At 33.5% G+C, this 19,565-nt stretch overlaps 1 protein-coding gene across 1 annotated transcript; it reads left to right on the top strand.

The window, feature by feature from the left end:
- The first annotated feature begins 349 nt into the window (after positions 1 to 349).
- Positions 350 to 16,050, top strand: LOC108194468 (histone-lysine N-methyltransferase ATX2). Its single transcript, XM_017361413.2, has 24 exons — positions 350 to 998; positions 1,451 to 1,499; positions 1,601 to 1,675; positions 1,765 to 1,984; positions 2,718 to 2,841; positions 2,963 to 3,067; positions 3,232 to 3,431; positions 3,855 to 3,947; positions 4,045 to 4,142; positions 4,438 to 4,608; positions 5,865 to 6,002; positions 6,325 to 6,372; positions 7,137 to 7,254; positions 7,396 to 7,461; positions 7,533 to 7,594; positions 8,058 to 8,114; positions 8,921 to 8,989; positions 9,102 to 9,300; positions 11,849 to 12,133; positions 13,507 to 13,568; positions 13,658 to 13,735; positions 14,446 to 14,541; positions 15,729 to 15,832; positions 15,906 to 16,050. The coding sequence occupies exons 1-24, from the start codon at positions 550 to 552 to the stop codon at positions 16,045 to 16,047; spliced, it is 3,108 nt and encodes a 1,035-aa protein (XP_017216902.1). The 5' UTR covers positions 350 to 549; the 3' UTR covers positions 16,048 to 16,050.
- Positions 16,051 to 19,565: the final 3,515 nt, after the last annotated feature.

Raw genomic sequence — 19,565 nt, 5'->3', positions numbered from 1 at the left:
TGGATTAACCCTACAATTTTTTGTCACTAAAACGAAAAAAATTGAGCGACTTTTAAAATAAAATATAAAATAATGAGGAAATACAATCCATATCTACAAAATATCCCAATACAATTTTAATCCATATTTTAGGTTCACTATCATTATTCAATTTTAAATCCTGTTTATAATCTAATTTCAATCTATTATCATAATTAATAATAAATATTATCACATGAACCAAGTATGAGTTTAACATTATAATATGCGAAGAATACTCACATAAAATAAGATAAATACAAACACAAATTAAAATAATTTTCAAACAATAAATTAGAGTACATATAGTTTTAGCATATGATGATTAGACAATTTTACCTCCACTATACTAATACGAGGTATAAGCAGCAGCAGTTAAAGCCTCCATATCCCCCTCACCGCGGGAAAAGGGAAAAAAAGAGGATATTTTGGTGCGACCTGGATCTCCCTCCAAAACACTCCCAATTACAAACCAATAAACAAACCCTAGATTGATTTATGTGTATCACAAAACCCTAATTGCGCTCTCCAATGTCATCGGACCACTCTAAAACTCCGGTCAAGTACGTCGCCGTCAGCGACCTCTACTCCTCCACTACTCCCTGCGGTGGCGCCGCCGGATCTAAGAAGGTCAAGGCGCGCAAGCTCCCGGAATTCGATGATGATCGGAGGCCTCCCGTCACCAGGATTTACTCGCGACGGAGCGACAAGCATGAGGATAATGTGTTCGATAATTTGAGTGCGGGGAAGTCGGAGAGTGTTGATGATGATTTGGTTGGGGGTAAGTCGGTTAAGAGGAGGAGATTGGGGAGTAGCGAGCTGAGTCGGTTGGGGGTGGATTCCAGTCTGTTGAGGAGTTTGTGTTCGGAGCGGAGTAGTCGCCGGAAAAGCGGTGGTGAGGGGAAGTTGCAGGTTAAGGGGGAGAATTCGAGGCAGAAGGTTGGGGGTTCGGGTTTGATTGACAAGAAAAAATGGACTTGGTATGGGTGATTCCTGTGCTTCTTCGATGAATTTTAAATTTGTTTACTCACCTAATCTAATCTAGCTTTTCGGTTACTAGTGATGGAAATTACTATATTTGTGCATTTGTTACTTGCTTTTTAAGAAAAGTTTGGATCTTTGAGTTGAGTATGGTAAATTAAATTGTTTGCTGTTCCAAATAATCTATTTGGGAGTGCTTAAATGGTTAAATTTCTACACTTATCAAACACTAGTCAAATTTCTAGTAAGTCGATTGTCTGATTATGTGAATATGTTCTATAATGAATGAACTTCAGAATCTCAGATTATATTTTTCTTATATTTAGGTTTAGTTACTTTCTCAAATTTTATTTTTTTGCATTTTCCAATCATTTAAATATAAGCAGGAACCTATCGTAACGGATTGGATATAAGTTATATTGCTTTTAAAATTTGTGGTTGGTGAATACAGGTTGAGCTACAAGTGTGACCCTACGAATTTGGTTGGATTACAATGCAAGGTGAGTTCTCTTAGGCGTTAATATCTTCAGAATATTGATGCTGCAAGGTCTCATATCTTTAATGTCATTCAATTTCTAAGCTTGAACGTTGGCATGCACAGGTATACTGGCCCCTGGATGACGACTGGTACACTGGTTCTGTTGTTCGGTACAATGAGGGATCTAAAAAGCACCATGTAATCATTATTCGTTAACATATATGCATACTTACATATAACTAACACTGTTTGGAACTACATAATGATTTTTCTATGGTGCGTTGTAGGTAAAATACAAGGACGGTGATGAGGAAGATATTATTCTATCAAATGAGAAAATAAAATTTTTTGTATCTCCCGAGGAGATGCGACATTTGAACTTGAGTAATGGTATTGGTAGTTCAAATACAGAGAATCTTGATATTAATGAGATGGTTGTTTTGGCTGCTAGTTTGGATGACTGTCATGAGCTTGATCCTGGGGAGATTATATGGGCCAAGCTTAGTGGTATGTGAATCTGAATATATTTGCCGACTACTTGAGCACATTATAGTTACATGCTTTGTCCTCTTCTTTTAATTCTTGTATGTTGACAGATGCCATATACAATTGTGTATTTGATGGATTTTGCAAAACCTTCACTGGCATTGTCTGTATCTTTCTGATTATGTTTATAAATTTGACAAAAAATCTGTGATGCTGATTCATGACAAGATTACATATATAATTTCCCATAATTCCTTGTGTAGTCACACACAAACACACACACACGCATATAATTTAATATGCACACACACGCACATATACATATACATATACATATACATGCATATATACATACATATATATATATTGCTATTCATATTTCTTATGAAGGCCTAGGAAACCTTTAGTTTTACTGAACGTGAAGTCACTATGCTTAGTGTAATTGACGATGTAATAGACATCTATAATATATGCCCCCTCGCTTTGAAACATTTGGTAACATGTTTAAGAACAAATCAGTAATATGACCTATTTGGCTATTCAAGCTGCTTGATTATGCATAAGATTGTGCCTCTTAGTAGAATACTTGAATTTATAACCAAAATTGACATATAAAGAGCATAAACAGAAAAAGCAAAAGATAACAAAGAACATTTTACTTTGGTAGCCCTTGAGGAAGATCCAGCCTAGCATTGATCAACTTGAATATATTTTGACTTATATTTTGGAATTTAATGATCTCTTTCAATTTCAGGTCATGCTACATGGCCAGCAATTGTTTTGGATGAATCTGTTATTGGTGGTCGTAAAGGTCTAAACAAAATTACAGGCGAGAAGTCAATATTGGTTCAATTCTTTGGCACACATGATTTTGCTAGGTCTGATATTTTCCATATTTCCAACAAATGTTTTCATTTAAATGGCTTTTTAGTGGTGCATATCATTTTAAGTATTTCTTGATAATTTGGTGTTAAATCCCCTTAATGTTGTGCTATTCAGGGTGAGAATGGAACAAGCTATTCCATTCCTTAAAGGGCTTCTTTCTTCTTGCCACACAAAGTGCAAGAAAACAGGATTTGTCCGAAGCTTGGATGAAGCTAAGATGTATGATCTTTTAACTTACTTTTTTAATTGGCGACTAATAGTAACAAGGTGGAAGGAATATCTTTATACATGCCATTTGGAAACTGAGACTTACTGGAGGCTAGAAAAAATTGAAAAAGGTAGCTAACAAAATTATAATAATTAATCGTGCTTTCTGTTGTCAGGTATCTTAGCAAACAAAAACTTCCAAAGAGGATGTTACGGTTACGGAAGAGCAATACAAGTAATGGATGTGCTAATGGAGGTGATGAAGAAAGTGCTGATTCAGATGACGAGGTCACCAGAGATACAGAACTAAAGAGAACCCTGGAGAGGATCCAGAATTGTCCATTTGAAATTGAGGACTTGCAAGTACAAAGCTTTGGTATAGCTTTCAACTTCCCCGAAATTGTATTAGCCTCACGTCTTGCATTTAAACATCACCTTATTTGTTGCTTACTACATCTTCAACTTCTCTTCCAGTCTGTCCAGCATCTTCTAATGTGTTTTTAGGGTTCATCACTATAACTTTGTAAATGGTGCAGGAATGGAAATTTAAGTACTTGTACGGATTGGTTTGAAAAAAGTACTTGTACTGATTTTACCACAGCACACCAAAAATTAAATGCTCTACCTCTGTATCCATATTTGATTTTAAAAGTCTTTAATTTAGTGCTAGCATATATCGAGATGAATGATCAGGATTTGGTGAATTCGCTGGTCGGGTTTTGCTATCATATGATTTTTTTTTTTTTTGCATGCAATATTTAACATGTTGCTTCACACATGGGTTCACTGTCTCTTGCAGGAAATATTGTCTCAGACTCGGACTGTTTCTACGAAGATATATATATCTGTCCAGATGGATATACTGCTGTGAGAAAGTTTCCTTCAATATTAGGTGAATCATTTGGCAAAAATTTCTTGCACTTTTTTTAAGTTTATGTACCGGCTTATTGTCAATTGAACCATACCCCTCTTTGTAAAATGAGTTTCAGATCCAAGTGTACACATGTCATATAAGATGGAGGTGCTGCGAGATCCTGCTGCAATAGGCTTGCCTCTATTTAGAGTTACATCTGAAAATGGGGAGAAGGTATCTTATAATTAGTGTTGAGGAATCATTAATTTTAAACATTTATCGTATTATTGAAGTTAACTTTCTAACACTACGACTTTGCAACATAAATTTGTGACTTATAATTTCTTTTCTTTGTTTGACCCTCTTGGCCTCTGCTTGATCAAGAAATCTGAGTCAAACGAGTTTTGGAATATCTCAAATAGACAATGATTTCATTTAGAAAGGAGTTATCATTTAACATCTTAAGATATACCCTTATTTTCTAGCAATGCATTACACTTGGTGGTAACGTTTTTGCTCTTTTTCTCAGTTTGAAGGATCAACATCAACTTTTTGCTGGGATAAAATTTATAGAAGAATAAGAAAGATGCATTCTCGTGGCAATGATGCCTTAAAAGTAGCTGGTGTGTTGAAAAGTACTATTAGATCTGGTCCCGCGATGTTTGGCTTCTCTCATCCTGAAATTTTGAAAATTATGCAGGTATGTTAAAAATCTATCACCGCATAGATGGTATACACTACATGCTCCTTTATGTCGATCCAACTCTCTAGCTTGGTGATATATTTATGGGAAAATTCAAGTTGTGGTGGCTACAAGTTATAACACACTTTGTTCACACTTTGTAACTTAATAGTATGATGTTGGTTTTTGTTGCCATCTACTATAATTAAATTGTATGCTAGCTCAATTTTCCAGCTTATTTCTGGTAGAAAGTCTATACCTTGACTCTTAAGATAAGCTGCCTTTTTATGAGGTCAAAGCACCCTTCTTGCTCTAATAATTATGGAATGGTTAGGTCTCACAGGTCTATATACATAAATTTGGTGCAGTTTAATAACTTCTTCAAAATTTGTGAACAGAATTGAATTTAACTTACTAGCGAAAGTTCAGGACTAAGAAAACACAAATTCATATTAGCCGATAGCAATAAAATATCGAACTCCTAACCTCACTATTATGCTGTGAACCTTCATCATGTATTTGACATTTTCACATCCAGCCCAATATGATTCTCAAGTGACAGGAATATTTATATGAAAGTAAAGTAAACTTTGAATTGTGATATAGTGGCTCCACTGTTGGTTTGTTATCTCTGGTAAAGATTCCCTCATATCCTGGTGTCTAGGGATTCCTGGGGAATGAGTGATGAATATGGTAGATTGCTCCATCTTATGAACAGAGTATATGAGATCCCCATTTTTAAGTCCAGAAACCTTTTTCCTTTTCTCATTTATTGGTTTGTATAGCCTGGACTTGCCTTTTATAATATTTTACGCTGTTGATCTACATGTGCATGAGAGGGTGTATCTTACAATGTTTTGCATAGAAGTTTAGTTATCTTTTATGTCATATTTTATTCTTGTCATAATGAATTTCATGTTTGCTTTAGGAAATTTATAGTATATAGACTTATGACTGGATAGGCCTAGACCACTAGTCCTGTTAGGGATTAGAGATAAAAGCAATCTGACCTTATAAGCTAAAAATGTGCAAGCTGAGGAAGATATTTAAGGTTCCAAGTCGATACTTTTTTTTTTTTACAATTGCGTGCAACGTTGTGCATGACACCCATATATGGATAGAGAAGTTACTCTATCGTCCTTCCACAGAAGTGGGGAGGACATGTATTATTCTGCGAAATATGGAGATTATCAGTTCATTATCAACTGGCAGTTATGCAACTAAGTTGTAAGTTGTGCCTTCTACTCTAACTGTCCTTTTACTGTCATTTGCAGGTGCTATCAACTTCAAAGCTTCCCTCAAAAATCTTCCAGGTCCCAGACAAGAAACATCACGACCTGCCGGTTGGTTTCCGACCAGTTCATGTTAATTGGAATGATCTCGACAGGTGCAATGTGTGCCATATGGATGAGGTATAACATTTATTTGTTTAATCACTACTACTATAACCGAGGCACATATATTTGCATAGAGTCCAGTGCATAATTTATTATATTTTGTTGCGATATTGTTCTTTAGGCATCTCTAATATAAAATTAAATGCATCTATACCCAGATTTTGAGACTTATATTTGCATATAGTAGGTTATATTGTCATGTATGTTATTGCCATGTTTGCTGTTGCTTTAGTTTCCACTGTTGAGTAACTTTATTTTCTGTGCAATCTGATTTTTTAAGTTTATATTTTGTTTTATGGAAAAGAAGAGTAAATTGAACTCTGATATTATCTTTCAGGAGTACGAGAACAATCTATTTCTGCAGTGTGACAAGTGCAGAATGATGGTGAGTTCACTGTTGTGATAAGTTTTCAATATCTTTTGACTGATATCCTTACTCCTAGTTATGAATATACATGTAAGCTGAAATTATTGGTGGTTGAAACTTTGGTTGATCAGCCATGTTTGTGGTGCATCATTTCATATCCTGAAACTGTTATCTTTTATGTGCAAAGTAAGTTATCCAATCTGATTTTTTCTTGGGCAGTTAATGGCAATTGCCTTTTGCTTATATAAAATGTTAAAATAGAGATCCTGACAGTGATATAGCTCAGTGAAAAGGTATAAGCTGACCACCTTCAGGATCTAAGATTCTAAGCCAATCTCAAATTTGCGGCATCTTGGATCAGGCAGGTCCATAATATACTGCCAACTCAAGGAGCTTACATTCTAGGAAATTGAAATTTTCATTGGTCCAAACATAGTTTACAGCATCACAATATTGTGGCCTCATAAATGATATGGTGTCTGGCATGAATCGAAGGTTATAGCAGCTGTGTCGCCTATGTGTGTAATTTTCTGATTCTATATGTAATAAGTGTGCTATTCATAAATAATCTGAATATGTATAGAGATATGTAGTTATTTACGGATCTCATCTTGATAATAGCAATAAGACAAGGATCCAGTGTTATTTCCTCTCAAAGTTTTAATATGCACACTTAAGGATTTGAAGTGCAAAACCAAGATTCTGCCAGTAGTGCTAACATTTCCTATTATATTTAAAGATTTTATAAATATATTAATTATTTTACTACTGTTTTGGTTCAGGTTCATGCTAGATGCTATGGAGAACTGGAACCCATTGACGGGATACTTTGGTACTGTAACCTATGTCGTGCAGGAACTCCTGAATCTCCCCCACCCTGCTGTCTTTGTCCTATTATAGGTATTCATTGACTTTTACTTGTAGCAAGACCCTGCTTTAAGGGCAGGATATACTGGCTATGTTTGGTTGGTGATTGAATTTTTCTTATTTAATAGTTTAAAATATATGAATATCTATTTAATCTCATGTATCTTGTCTTAGGTGGTGCCATGAAGCCAACAGTAGATGGACGGTGGGCTCATCTTGCATGTGCAATATGGATACCAGGTATTTCATATGCATGTTGGTTCTTACCAATTAATTAATTCTATCTTATTAACATATCTGCAATTTCTCAGAAACTTGCTTGTCTGATGTTAAGAAAATGGAACCCATTGATGGGCTGAGTAGAATTAACAAGGTATGTCTCAAGCTATCCACTTTATATCTATAGCCTTATTTCTGTAGGTGGCCCCTATGTCCGCAAGTATCTCATAAGTATTCAGAAGTCACTTTGCAAGAGAGGTATTAATTTAACTATATGGAAATTGGAGATTATAAACCATAAATTGATGAAAAGAACATGATTTGTTTGATCTAGTGAGAAAAGTAAGAAAAGTGGGTAAAGTGGTGGTACTCATTAATATTTATTTGATAAACGTAGGGAAGTGGATGAAAGTAGTGGTTGGAGTAATTTTTATCTTATTAAAATTTATTATTTATAAAGTCTTGAAAATTAAAGAACTGAGAGGGACAGATAGAGAAGGAAAGTTTAGAGAAAGGTTGGGACAAAGGGAGTACTAGTTATTCAAATTGTTCCAATTCCAAAACTTGGATGAGTATATCACTTTCAGTTTTGTTTATTTATTTTCTCTATCACGTAGGACCGGTGGAAGCTTTTGTGTAGCGTATGTGGTGTTCCTTATGGAGCTTGTATCCAGGTATACATTTGATTTTTTAATTCACTAAGTTTTTGTATAATCACTACATCTTTTATTTTTCAAATCCGTCAATAATGACACCATTAAACTCGTTCAGCATACATAATACATATGCTAAATAATATGCCCAGTGACATAAACTAACTTACGTCATTTATTTCCGAACAAACTCTCCTAGATTTTAAGAATAGAAGTCCGAAATCTATAATTTAAGACCACCCTTGTGTGAACAAGGGTTAAGTTCTTATCAAGTATCAGTATATTAGAACATAGCTTGTACTCCTGGCACAGGTGACAGGACCATGTTGGAGCAGTAACTGTAAATATAGCATTGTTGTTTAAAATATCTTTTATAAAATATTCAATGTGCATGCATATTTAGATGCATCATAAACTCAACGGTTGGTCGAGTTATCTACAAAATTACACACGAGGTTTAGATGCTTAGAGCAATAGAACTGTAGCTTTGTCTTCAGACCTGTCTCGGTGCCGAAATTTGAAGATGTAAACTCTTAAAAAAGAATCATATTTGTCAAAGTTTTTGTAAATTGTTGAAAGTCCTTTATACATCATAACCAGATATTTGCATCATGGTCCACTTTTGCTCATCGTGGTCTTACAATATTTAGATATTAATGCATTATTAGAAGCCTCATGAAGGAGATATGTTACAACACGTAAAATATCACCTTACTAGCTATTTAAATAAATCCCAGCACCATAATAATGTCTTATAATTGTCCATTTTGTATGCAAGGATGTCTCAATTGTCTCAGTTTACTGATATTTGTCATTGGTAAATACAGTGCTCCAACAGTAGTTGTTATGTTGCATATCATCCTCTGTGTGCAAGGGCAGCTGGATTCTGTGTTGAGGTATGTATATAAAAGCATTATTTTTTTAATTTCCCTTGCTCTCATTTTTTGCTTAAAAGGTTTTATTAGTTTACAAGGGCATAATACACCCATTTTTTTATAATCAATATAGCCTGAGGATGAAGACAGATTACATATGATTCCTATAGATGAGGATGAGGACAACCAGTGGATACGCTTGCTCTCCTTCTGCAAGAAGCATAGGCCTTTATCTCCTGATCATTTGTTTGCTGGTGACAGAATTAACAGAACTGCGTGCCAACACACCGACTACACTCCTCCTGTGAATTCATCTGGTTGTGCTCGCACTGGTTAGTGCTGCTGTAGTTTGAATAGTTACTCTTATTATCTAACATTTTGTTTAGTCCCTTATGTTATTCCAAAGTGTTAATGTGCACTAGTTACAAATACAAAAACACACACACACAGACACACACATATTATCTGTGTGTGTGTGTGTATTGGGTATCGACTTTGCAAATCACACTAGCGGAAGTGCAGGAACTGATAAGCTCAGTAATAGTTATGACTTATGAAGCTTTTGAGATAAGCGGTCCCAATGTTGTACACAATTGGGACTTGAGTATTTGACCAACTTATTTGGTAGTGTAAAACAATTAAGTCAACACTGATTTGACGGGAGAGAAATTTCAATAGGATAGCATTTTAACCCAAGTCCTTTGTAAATAGATAATAAATGAGAAGAAATTAGAACTCAGAATGGAGAATCTTAAAATTAACCTTCATTGCTAGTTGGTATGGTTAGTGGAAACCACTATGGTCTTAATGAGCTCAATTATTATCTTTTTACATAATAGTTCTTTTATCTGTTTTACGTGTCTGTCTTCCTACTCCTTGCATGATTGAATAATATGTACCTGGGGTGCTGTAAGTTCCAAATATATATGCATACATACATACATGCACGCACACCCACATATGTGTGTGTGTGTGTGTATGTAAAATAGCGCTCATTGTTAGGTACTAATATGTTATGATATAAACTAGTGGTCAATAGTCATTATCATTACATACTATCATTCTTGAGTTGCCATCTTAAATCAAGACATCTTGTAATATTGCACTGGTTGCATTGAATTAACTTTGTAGTTCTAATATTCGCGTGTAGGGTATCTATATGTTATATAATTTAGTCATACACTTGTTGACAGACAGCCTCCTATCAACCTTACTGTCTAGGTGTCAGTATGACCTTGATCAAGATACACAGTTGATAGTCACAACAATTTTTTGGTTGTGTGGAGCGACTTTTATATTTCTGGATTTCTATGAGTATATATATCGATGGAGAGAGAATCATCAGCAACACTCCAAATAAATGTTAATCATAAATTAACAAGTTCACCCAATGTTCACATGTCATAAGCCCCCCTGTTTTAACTCCAGCCTTTGGTTGTGACGAATTCGGAAGTTTTCTTTTTAGTATTTTACTCATATGGCAGGTTTTATTGTATCCATTTAAATAGTTCTAGTCTTTAGCATTTGGAAGAGTTAAATATCAGGAATGATGAAATATGGAAATATATGAGGATTTATTTGTGAGATTAGTGATTCTCTGCGGAGAATGGAGACATGTTGCATTAGCTCATTTTCAACCCTTTAACCTGGACCTAAATCAGGCGGCTTAAAAACCAAAAATCCTGCTATGTTCGATCTACCCCTTTTTACCCAATTTCTAGCCTCACCTATTTGTCGAAGTTCGTTAGAGAATTGATAGATTTGAAGAATTGAAGATAGAATGTGAACAATTGCTTAATGATTATGAGAAATCCGAGATGAATCACATAAAGTTAGGAAATCATTGGTGCTCCAAGATTCTTAAATCGAAGTTGGATGTTCAAGTTGGGATGAAGACCTTGTGTCTCCATAATTTGATGTTTGGGGTCTTCCAATACATGAACAGATTTAAGTACATAATTAACTCATTATTAATCCAAAGTCATGTTCGCATCTTCATTTTTGGAGTGCTTTTCGAGCCTTCTGAATGAACAAAATGGTTAAGCACGGAGGACAATAAAAACAAAGAAAAGAGGATGAACTGGCGGGCCCTACTAAATTTGTGAAGGAAGCCTTACTACCTTTTAGAAATGTAAAGAACCAAGAGGGGCACTCAAAAAGGGAACTGTGAGGAAAGTGTGGGACCAAGGTGGTACTTCAAATCAAGGTTGAATTCAATCCCAAGGAGAGGGGAATATGATGTGGAGTGAGTCATAATTAACATGGTATTGTAATATATTATTGTTAAGATAAGCGCATGTGTACTTGAACACACACAAATGATCCAAATAGAAATATCTAGAATTTGGATAAATGGTAGTAAGAAATTATAAGAAAGTAGTTGCTAAGTATTTTTACTTATATTTCAACTTTAAGAATATATTTTTAAGAGTTGTATTGTTGATTATTCGGGAGAGTTAAATATAATCAATAATGAATATTAAATTAAACAAGACATATTTGTGACTATCGATTCTCTGCAGAGATGGGTTTTACCTTATTTTCTACACTTTTATGAACTTTGTTTATCATGCAAAATTAAGTGATTGAAGTTGATGCATGATATGAAATGACTTCAGATGAGTGATTAGTTGAGCAATGCATGTGCATCCGGTTGAGCTATATATTCTGGTTATGGTTCGATTTTGTTGAAACTTTTCCTAGTGTCTGACCAGGTTTACTTCATCTGCAATATGCATTGCCATGTAGCAATAATCAATTTGATACATGGCTGACCTGGTTAGACTAGAATCAATTTGATTAGTATGTCTTTAGTCTTTAATGTCTTTATGGATTACTTTTCTAACAAATGTTTGATGATATCTTCTCATATCTTATCAGAGCCTTATAATTCCTCTGTGAGAAGAGGAAGGAAAGAACCAGAAGCTTTGGCTGCTGTATCTTTGAAGCGCTTATATGTGGAGAACAGACCTTACTTGGTCAGGGGCTACAGCCAACATGAGTCATTGAGCAATGTGAAGTGTTCCAGAACTGTTGATAATTATAAAATAACTCTTGAACTTGAAAAGTTAAAGTCTGGTGACCGTGATGCTACTAATAACATCCTTTGCATGGCTGAGAAATATAATCATATGAGGAAAACCTTCAGAAAAAGACTGGCATTTGGTAAGAATGTTTTACTGGTATTTTTTGTTTTTATTGAATATTTAGGCTAAATGCCTTACAAATGAGTATCTTTTCTAACACTTCTCGGGGGTGAGCGAGATTCAAACCCACATACCCTAAGACAACATAGGATAAACCCATCACTTGGGCTATCTAATCGCGCTCGTTTTTATGAGGTTTAGTTATGTTTTTATGCTGATCTTTTTTTTTGCTGGCCTATAAATTTAAGCAAAAATTTGTGACTATCATGCTCTCGTCTAGAACTGTAGTTTATGCTGCCTTTGTCTATTGCTTTCTAATTATTTTGATAAGCGTATTTTTTTATAGTTCCTGTTTTTTTTTTTTAAAATGAATTTTTAGTTCTGAATAAACTCTAGCCTTTCTTCTGAAAAATAAAATATCAGCAGAGTAATAATCACTCTTACAAGTTACAAGCTCCTAGATCCAAGTGACTGGGTTACTTGTGATCTATTCTTCCTTGTCAATATTGCATTTTAATGTCAATTGTAAATTTACGCCAATATGATCTATAAAATTTTATTAATGAAAGCCCTTCTTTTCAAAGATAATCATGTTTAGGTCCCTTGTGATTTCTAGCTTTGAACTCTCCTTCAGATTGTTATCAAAAAATTGCGCAACTCTTTGCCCAAAATTCTGGCTCCTTCACAATTACTAGCATAAACTAGTGCTTTCTAGACTGTGTCAAGTACAACTTACACTAAGGATTGCGGTAGAGAACATTATCAAGAATAAGTGATGAATTTCCTCCTTTTTGATTAATTTAAAAATAAAATAAATGGATCCTATAAATTTATGACGTAATTATTGCTATCTCACATCTACTCAGTAGTGGGCCTAGTGGCCAAATATTTCTTACTAGTGCCATTCTTGAGGTATATTTTGATATTTGATATATTCAGAGTTATTTATAGCTTATGGTCTATTATCACAGAACTTAGCAAGACTGCAGAATTATTGTAATGTAGGTTGCTAGTTACTCATTTGCTTGTTAATTATGTATGCACACTTGACTTGATAATTTAATATTCTCTAGTTATTGGACACAGTAATCTGCTCCTTTATTGCACGACTTTATGCAAAGAATTGAATGAGATTTTGATTAAGTTTCTCGAGCAGTAAACTTTTAATTCTCTTCTTTTATACATGGTAAATGGTGTAATGGAAGACATCATTCCTGGTGTTGGTCAGAATTAGTTTTGTATTGTAAAATTTAAAGTCAACAATCTGCAATAATGCTTAATTTTTGAGTTTTTTTAGTTAAGCAATTACCTAGATATTATGTTATCTGTTTTGTCTGCAAAACAGATTGCATTCTGTGCTTGTACATGTTTCTAATCTTATGTTGCACTCAGGTAAATCTGGAATACATGGTTTTGGGATCTTTGCAAAACAAGCACATAGAGCAGGAGACATGGTATGGGTGGTTTAGTTAAAACATAAAACCAAAAGATTAGTTTATTTCCCTTAAAAATTATGTACATACTACATATTTTGTGGCTGTAGGTAATTGAATATACTGGTGAAATTGTTCGTGCTCCAGTCGCTGACAGAAGGGAACACCATATATACAATTCATTTGTCGTAAGTTTCATCAACTCATCGCTCTCTATTGCTGAAAGGTTTAAAATCAACTTATTAGGTATAATTTCTAGTTATTAATAACATGGCCTTTAGTGTCCCCCCCCGCCCCCGCCCCGGAAAATCACCATAAACAGTTATTTTCTACAATTGTGAAATGGTGGTTACAAGTTTGATATTAAAGATACAGACCCATTTAGTAGCTTTTCTCAGCACCGTAGGTTTCTTGGAGGGTTGGTAATTTATATTATATTAGAGCCCTGGTATACTGAGTGTTCGTGACTTTGAGTTATGACGGCAACCCAATATTTTATTTATATTATAATGTGGACGAAAAAGGTTATGCTCATAAGTTCGTAGTGACCCACTTTTCATTTTCATGAATATTTTTCAATTTCGATGGTCTTTCAAGCGGGGGAGTGATAATAAGATACATTAACCGCTTCACCACACCTCAAGGTTTTGAGATAGTTGGTCATTAACATATAAACATGAAGAGCGAATAAGCGAATAATTATCTGTATATACATATTTGTTGGTTATATTAATTTTTTAGTTGGTATCTAATAGTCTCTTCTTAAGTTGAATTTGTAGCTTTGTCGATATAATTAAACATGCCAATTACTTGTCAGTTCTTTAATTGGGTGTTGTTTCCCGAAGGTATTAGATTATATAGTTCAATCTGTAGCTTTTCTTACAGTTTTTATGTGCAGGGCGCCGGCACTTACATGTTTCGAATTGATGATGAACGCGTCATTGATGCAACACGGGCAGGAAGCATAGCTCATTTGATTAATCACTCATGTGAAGTATGTAGCACCGTCTGCTGTTTACCCTCATTGAATTATTATTTAGCTTCTGACCTGGTATTATATGAATAGTATCACCTTTAGTGTATTGATTATCTTGTGACCTATTATACCGAGGTTTCTGTCTTTTGCTGAAGTAAAGCGTGAATAGAGGGAAATTTTAAATAACAGTAATTAACTAGGAAGAACCTAGACTGAACATTGAAACTAATGTGTTAAAATAGTACTCCCTCGCCCCTATTTACTGTCTTTTCTGACAAAATTTTGTCCCTACATAGTTGTCCTTTTTATACTTCAATACATTTCTTACCAAATTTTCAAAATACCCCTACATTTTTTATTTCCAATGTTTGACTTTACAGCTAACTATACATTCATAAGCTATCATTTAATGCAATAATTAGGGGCAACTACGAAAACAACACGTAATTAAATACTTAAGATGTGTCATTTTTTTGAAAGTGACAACTAAATAGGGACGGAGGGAGTATATAAGACACTTCCCTGGGGTGCCTGTAAAGTGAATCCAACATCGAAAGACTAAGGTGATAAAACGTGTTGGTGTATTAAAAATATAGTGCTAGGTGAAATTTTATGCTTTTCTCATCATGCGAAAAAGGTGCAAGAGATAGGGATAAAAGCGTGGAGGGATTAGTTGCATTTGTGATTAATTATTTTTCCATGTTAAAATTAATTTAGGTCACTAGAAAGGTCTGAAGTCGTATTGTTGAGCAGATATTATTGATTCATTCGAATCATATTAAGCACCGAAAGTTGTGCATTCGTTTTTTTTCAATGTATTATTATCCTTCTCTCTGTATATTACAGATTCCTGATGGAAGCTAAGATTTTAGTTAGGTCTGTGTTCTGAGTGTGCAATTTTAGGATGACGAGTGAAGTTGGAACATGTCATAATTAGTGTCTTCATCTTCCCTGTCCTTTTTTTTATATATGTATCTCTGGGTATTGGTCCACTTAGATATTAAGATAAAAGACAGCATGGGGCTTGACAGATTCTAAGAGTAACAAGGAAGGCTTCACAATGTATTCACTGCCAACAGAAATGGATTTCTTGATTGGCCCACAATCGACCATATAACATAGACTGCACTCTCTAGAGATTTAATATCTGTGTGGTGTTGATGTTCGTTTATTCATTTTGTGATTATATGTTTTTTGTGGTGCAGCCAAATTGCTATTCAAGGGCTATTACTGTGAACGGTAATCAGCACATAATCATATTTGCGAAGAGAGATATAAAACAATGGGAAGAACTGACATATGATTACAGGTTTGCCTTTAGATGAATGGTACATTGAGTGTCTTTTTAAGTATATTCTGATCTGTGCGCCCTGAAATTGCAGATATCTCTCTATTGATGAACAACTTGCTTGCTACTGTGGCTTTCCAAGATGCCGTGGTGTTGTTAATGATATCGATGCAGAGGAACAGAAGGCAAAACTATATGTTCCACGCAGTCAACTTAAAGAATTGAAAAGAGATTGAGAGGTTAGAAAAATCAAAAACATGAGCTATTAACCTATATCTGTTGTCATAGAACTCACCACTTTTTCCATAAGATCTCTCATTTCTTTGTCTTTTGTGAAACCCTGTTTTGCTAGATATATAGTTCTGACATAGTTGGTACAAAAGATGTTGTCGTTCTAAGTTGCTGATAATAATAGATTATAGGTGCATAATTTATGTGTATAGAGTACATATTTCTTCTTTCTTCTCAAATTTTCAAATATTTAATTATATTATTTATTTTGTTTTGTAGAAAAATGAGTAAGGAGGAGTTTGAGTGAAAAAGGAGAAATGTAGAAAGCAATTCTTGGAGACAAAGCAAATCACTTGAAGCTAAAGCAAATTCTTAGAGGCAAAAGTAAACTTGGAGAGAAAGAATAGCCAAAGCCCAACTTCCACCCTATAAATAGGCCTCTTCTTAACTTGTATCATTAGGATTCTCATAGTTAATTGGTAGGAGTAAACACTACAAATTTATTTATTAGTTTGTATTAAAAAGAGAAAAGTATGTTATATTATTTCCGGCACTGACTTTTTCCAGCAACTTGCAATTCAAGGAAGCTTTCTACTGTTTTAAGTACATTTGTTTATTCTATAAAATTGATTCTCCTCCTGTTTGTTCAATAAATGAAAATAATGGAGTTGGAAAGATTTTAAAAAAGTGTAAAATTGTTACAATGAAATTTGAGAAGAACATTAATATAGGAGAATTCAGTATTAATTTTCAAAATATGTGGAAATATTTGAACATTTTTTAAACATTATTGGATTCATTCCACTCACTCCAGTCAAACCAAACCAAAGCAAACACAATATTCAATATTGGTATGGAATAGTTGGATAGCTTGTATAAATTGTTTGGTATATCACTTTGTCTATCTGGTTTCTTTTCCAGCACCGTTCATATTTGTCACATACAATCAATAGTGTTTTTTATGTTTCAACTTGATATCATTACTTGCTAGTTTTTAGTTTAGCAATATATGCTTTTATGTTATTGTTTGTTTGATTATTGGCATAGCTGTACATCTTTACCAATGATGAAGACAAATTTAATACTCGCCCATTTCATAATAAATTGCGGTTATTTTCATTTTTTTGATTCGTGCTTGCCGTTTACGATAAATAGTTTTATAAAGGTGATATTGTTGTATTATTTTTACATTGTTTTGTATTGTTGTGCTTCCTTTTAAGAAATGTTTAGCATATAAGTTTTTGATGTTATACATTTGTTCGAAAATATTATTCATTATTTGTTGAGGAGAGTTAATGTCAGGTTGATTAATTTTATTTTGTTTCGTAAAGGATGAGGGATATTAATTGTAATTGATTGATGGATTAGGTTTACATAATCAATACTTTGTTTGGCCATCGGTGAAAGAAACCTTGTTCCTTTGACTATTTGTTGAAATTAAGATTGAGATATGTGTTAATGCTACAACTAAACACTTTGTATTTGTAACTACCTCATATTTTTCTATTTTTTTCTTTGCTTAAAAAACATAAAAATAGAGGAACATTAAACAGTGTTAAAAACATCTGTGCTGCATATGAGCAAAGCAGCAGAAAACCAGTAAGAACTTGTATTCTTCATTCCTTTGTTTTCCGGTCCTGTAAAAACTTCTCTATTATAACTTGCTTAAGGTTTTTGTTCATGCAAGCAGGAGGTAGAAACATCCAATGCTACACTTGTCAGGTATGGAATTCCATCTATAATCAAACTAATGAACGCATTCTTCATTTGTCAAGTTTTTTCTAAACAAATATTTTTCTACCTTTTTCCCCCTTACCCAAGTTAAACTTTTTCTCGTTTTGCTAGTCAAGTAATAATTTCTTAGATAACATATCCTTTTTTATTTAATTATATATTATGTTGGGATAAAATTCGCCTTAATAATATTATGAATAATATTATTTTTGTTTAATATGTTATTTAAGAAAATATATTAGATAAAATTAATTTTGCAGTGATGTGATTTATATTCTTCTAAAATTTGAATTAGTTATTAATATTTGATTTGGATTTAAAAAAGAAATCATAAACATGTAAAAGTTAGAATTTGTTTTGGATAAGGAAAATAAATCATAAATATGTAAGTAGATATCAGTTGACTTATATTCTCTTCTTCTAATCTAACAGTACTTATTTATCCTGTATATGATTTAACATGTAAAAATTTTACACGAGGGGCACGATTCCTAAGGGCAGTATTTTCACCCAGGCGACTCTCTAGACTCGGCTCTTTTTTTATGCTTTTTATATCTAAATTTATAGTTTTAGGGTTTTATTTGTTTAATTTATCATATTGTGATTGTCCTGTAGTTGTTAAGTTATTGACTGATTTAGTGTTAGGTTACATAACCTGCAGAGACTATAACAATATAAGGAAACGTGTTTTGTTATATTAATTTTTTAGTCTCTGTCATTAGTATTTATATTCTGGTGTTCTTGATTTTCTTAATTAATTTATCTATATTATGATAGTCATCGTTAACCTAATGGTCAAACTTTTACCTGCGGAGATAGGCTGATTGCTCGTGAACAGACAAGAAATTGGAAGTAGTTTCCTCTCTTATTTATTTATGTATGTGATGAAGTGTGTCAAACTAAACAAAATGTATATTTGTTTATAGATCTGGTGTTAGAAATTATATACTAAAATTTAATTGTACCGTATAATTCAACTTGTCCTAATAAAATATTTGTTAAGATCAGTTTATTTTAGTCTTATGCTATTGAACAACATTGTGCATATTTCTTAACTAGAATATATATTACCAGTATTTCATTACTTCTTTTTTAACATATTGCCTCTTGTCCTATTATTATATTTTTGTTCTTGACATATAGTGAATTGGGTAAATTACACTTATAATAATTAATATGACGAATACAAAGGTAAACATATATAAAGGATGACATTCGCTCAGGTAACCCTGAGAAACTTGTTAGATCTAATTTTAAGCGTTGGCAAAAACAAATGAACTTTTGGTTAACCACCTTAAACCTTAAAAGTGTTTTGGAATATCAAAATACTAGTAAAAAGACTACAACTTTAATTCCACAAACCGAAACTACAACTTTAACTCCACAAACCGAAACTACAAACCCATATCTTCTACTCCAACAAAACCCACTAAAGATCAAGATTATTTTTCTTAAATAGAATCCTTAGTGCTTTGTCGGATACCTTATATGATATCTATCGTGAGTTTGATTTGGCTTAAGAGTTATGGGAAACTTTAGAACAGAGTATAGGAGTATGATTTTGATGATGTTGGTACTCATAGGTTTAGTGCATCCTCTTATTATAACTTTAAAATGGTAAATGATAAACCTATAGGAGATCAATTACACACCTATCAAGATCATGTTACATATCTTGAATCCAAAGATTTTAGTTTTTCTAGAAGAATTCAAAGTCTTAAATCTCATCGATAAACTCCCTTCTAGTTGGTCCGAGTTTGCTAGAGAGTTTCGCCACAATTGATCTTCT

The sequence above is a fragment of the Daucus carota genome, chromosome 7 (genome assembly GCF_001625215.2).
Source record: "Daucus carota subsp. sativus chromosome 7, DH1 v3.0, whole genome shotgun sequence".
Classification (NCBI taxonomy): domain Eukaryota; kingdom Viridiplantae; phylum Streptophyta; class Magnoliopsida; order Apiales; family Apiaceae; genus Daucus; species Daucus carota.
Note: the sequence above shows the minus strand (reverse complement) of the source record. Positions and strands in the feature narration are given on the sequence as shown.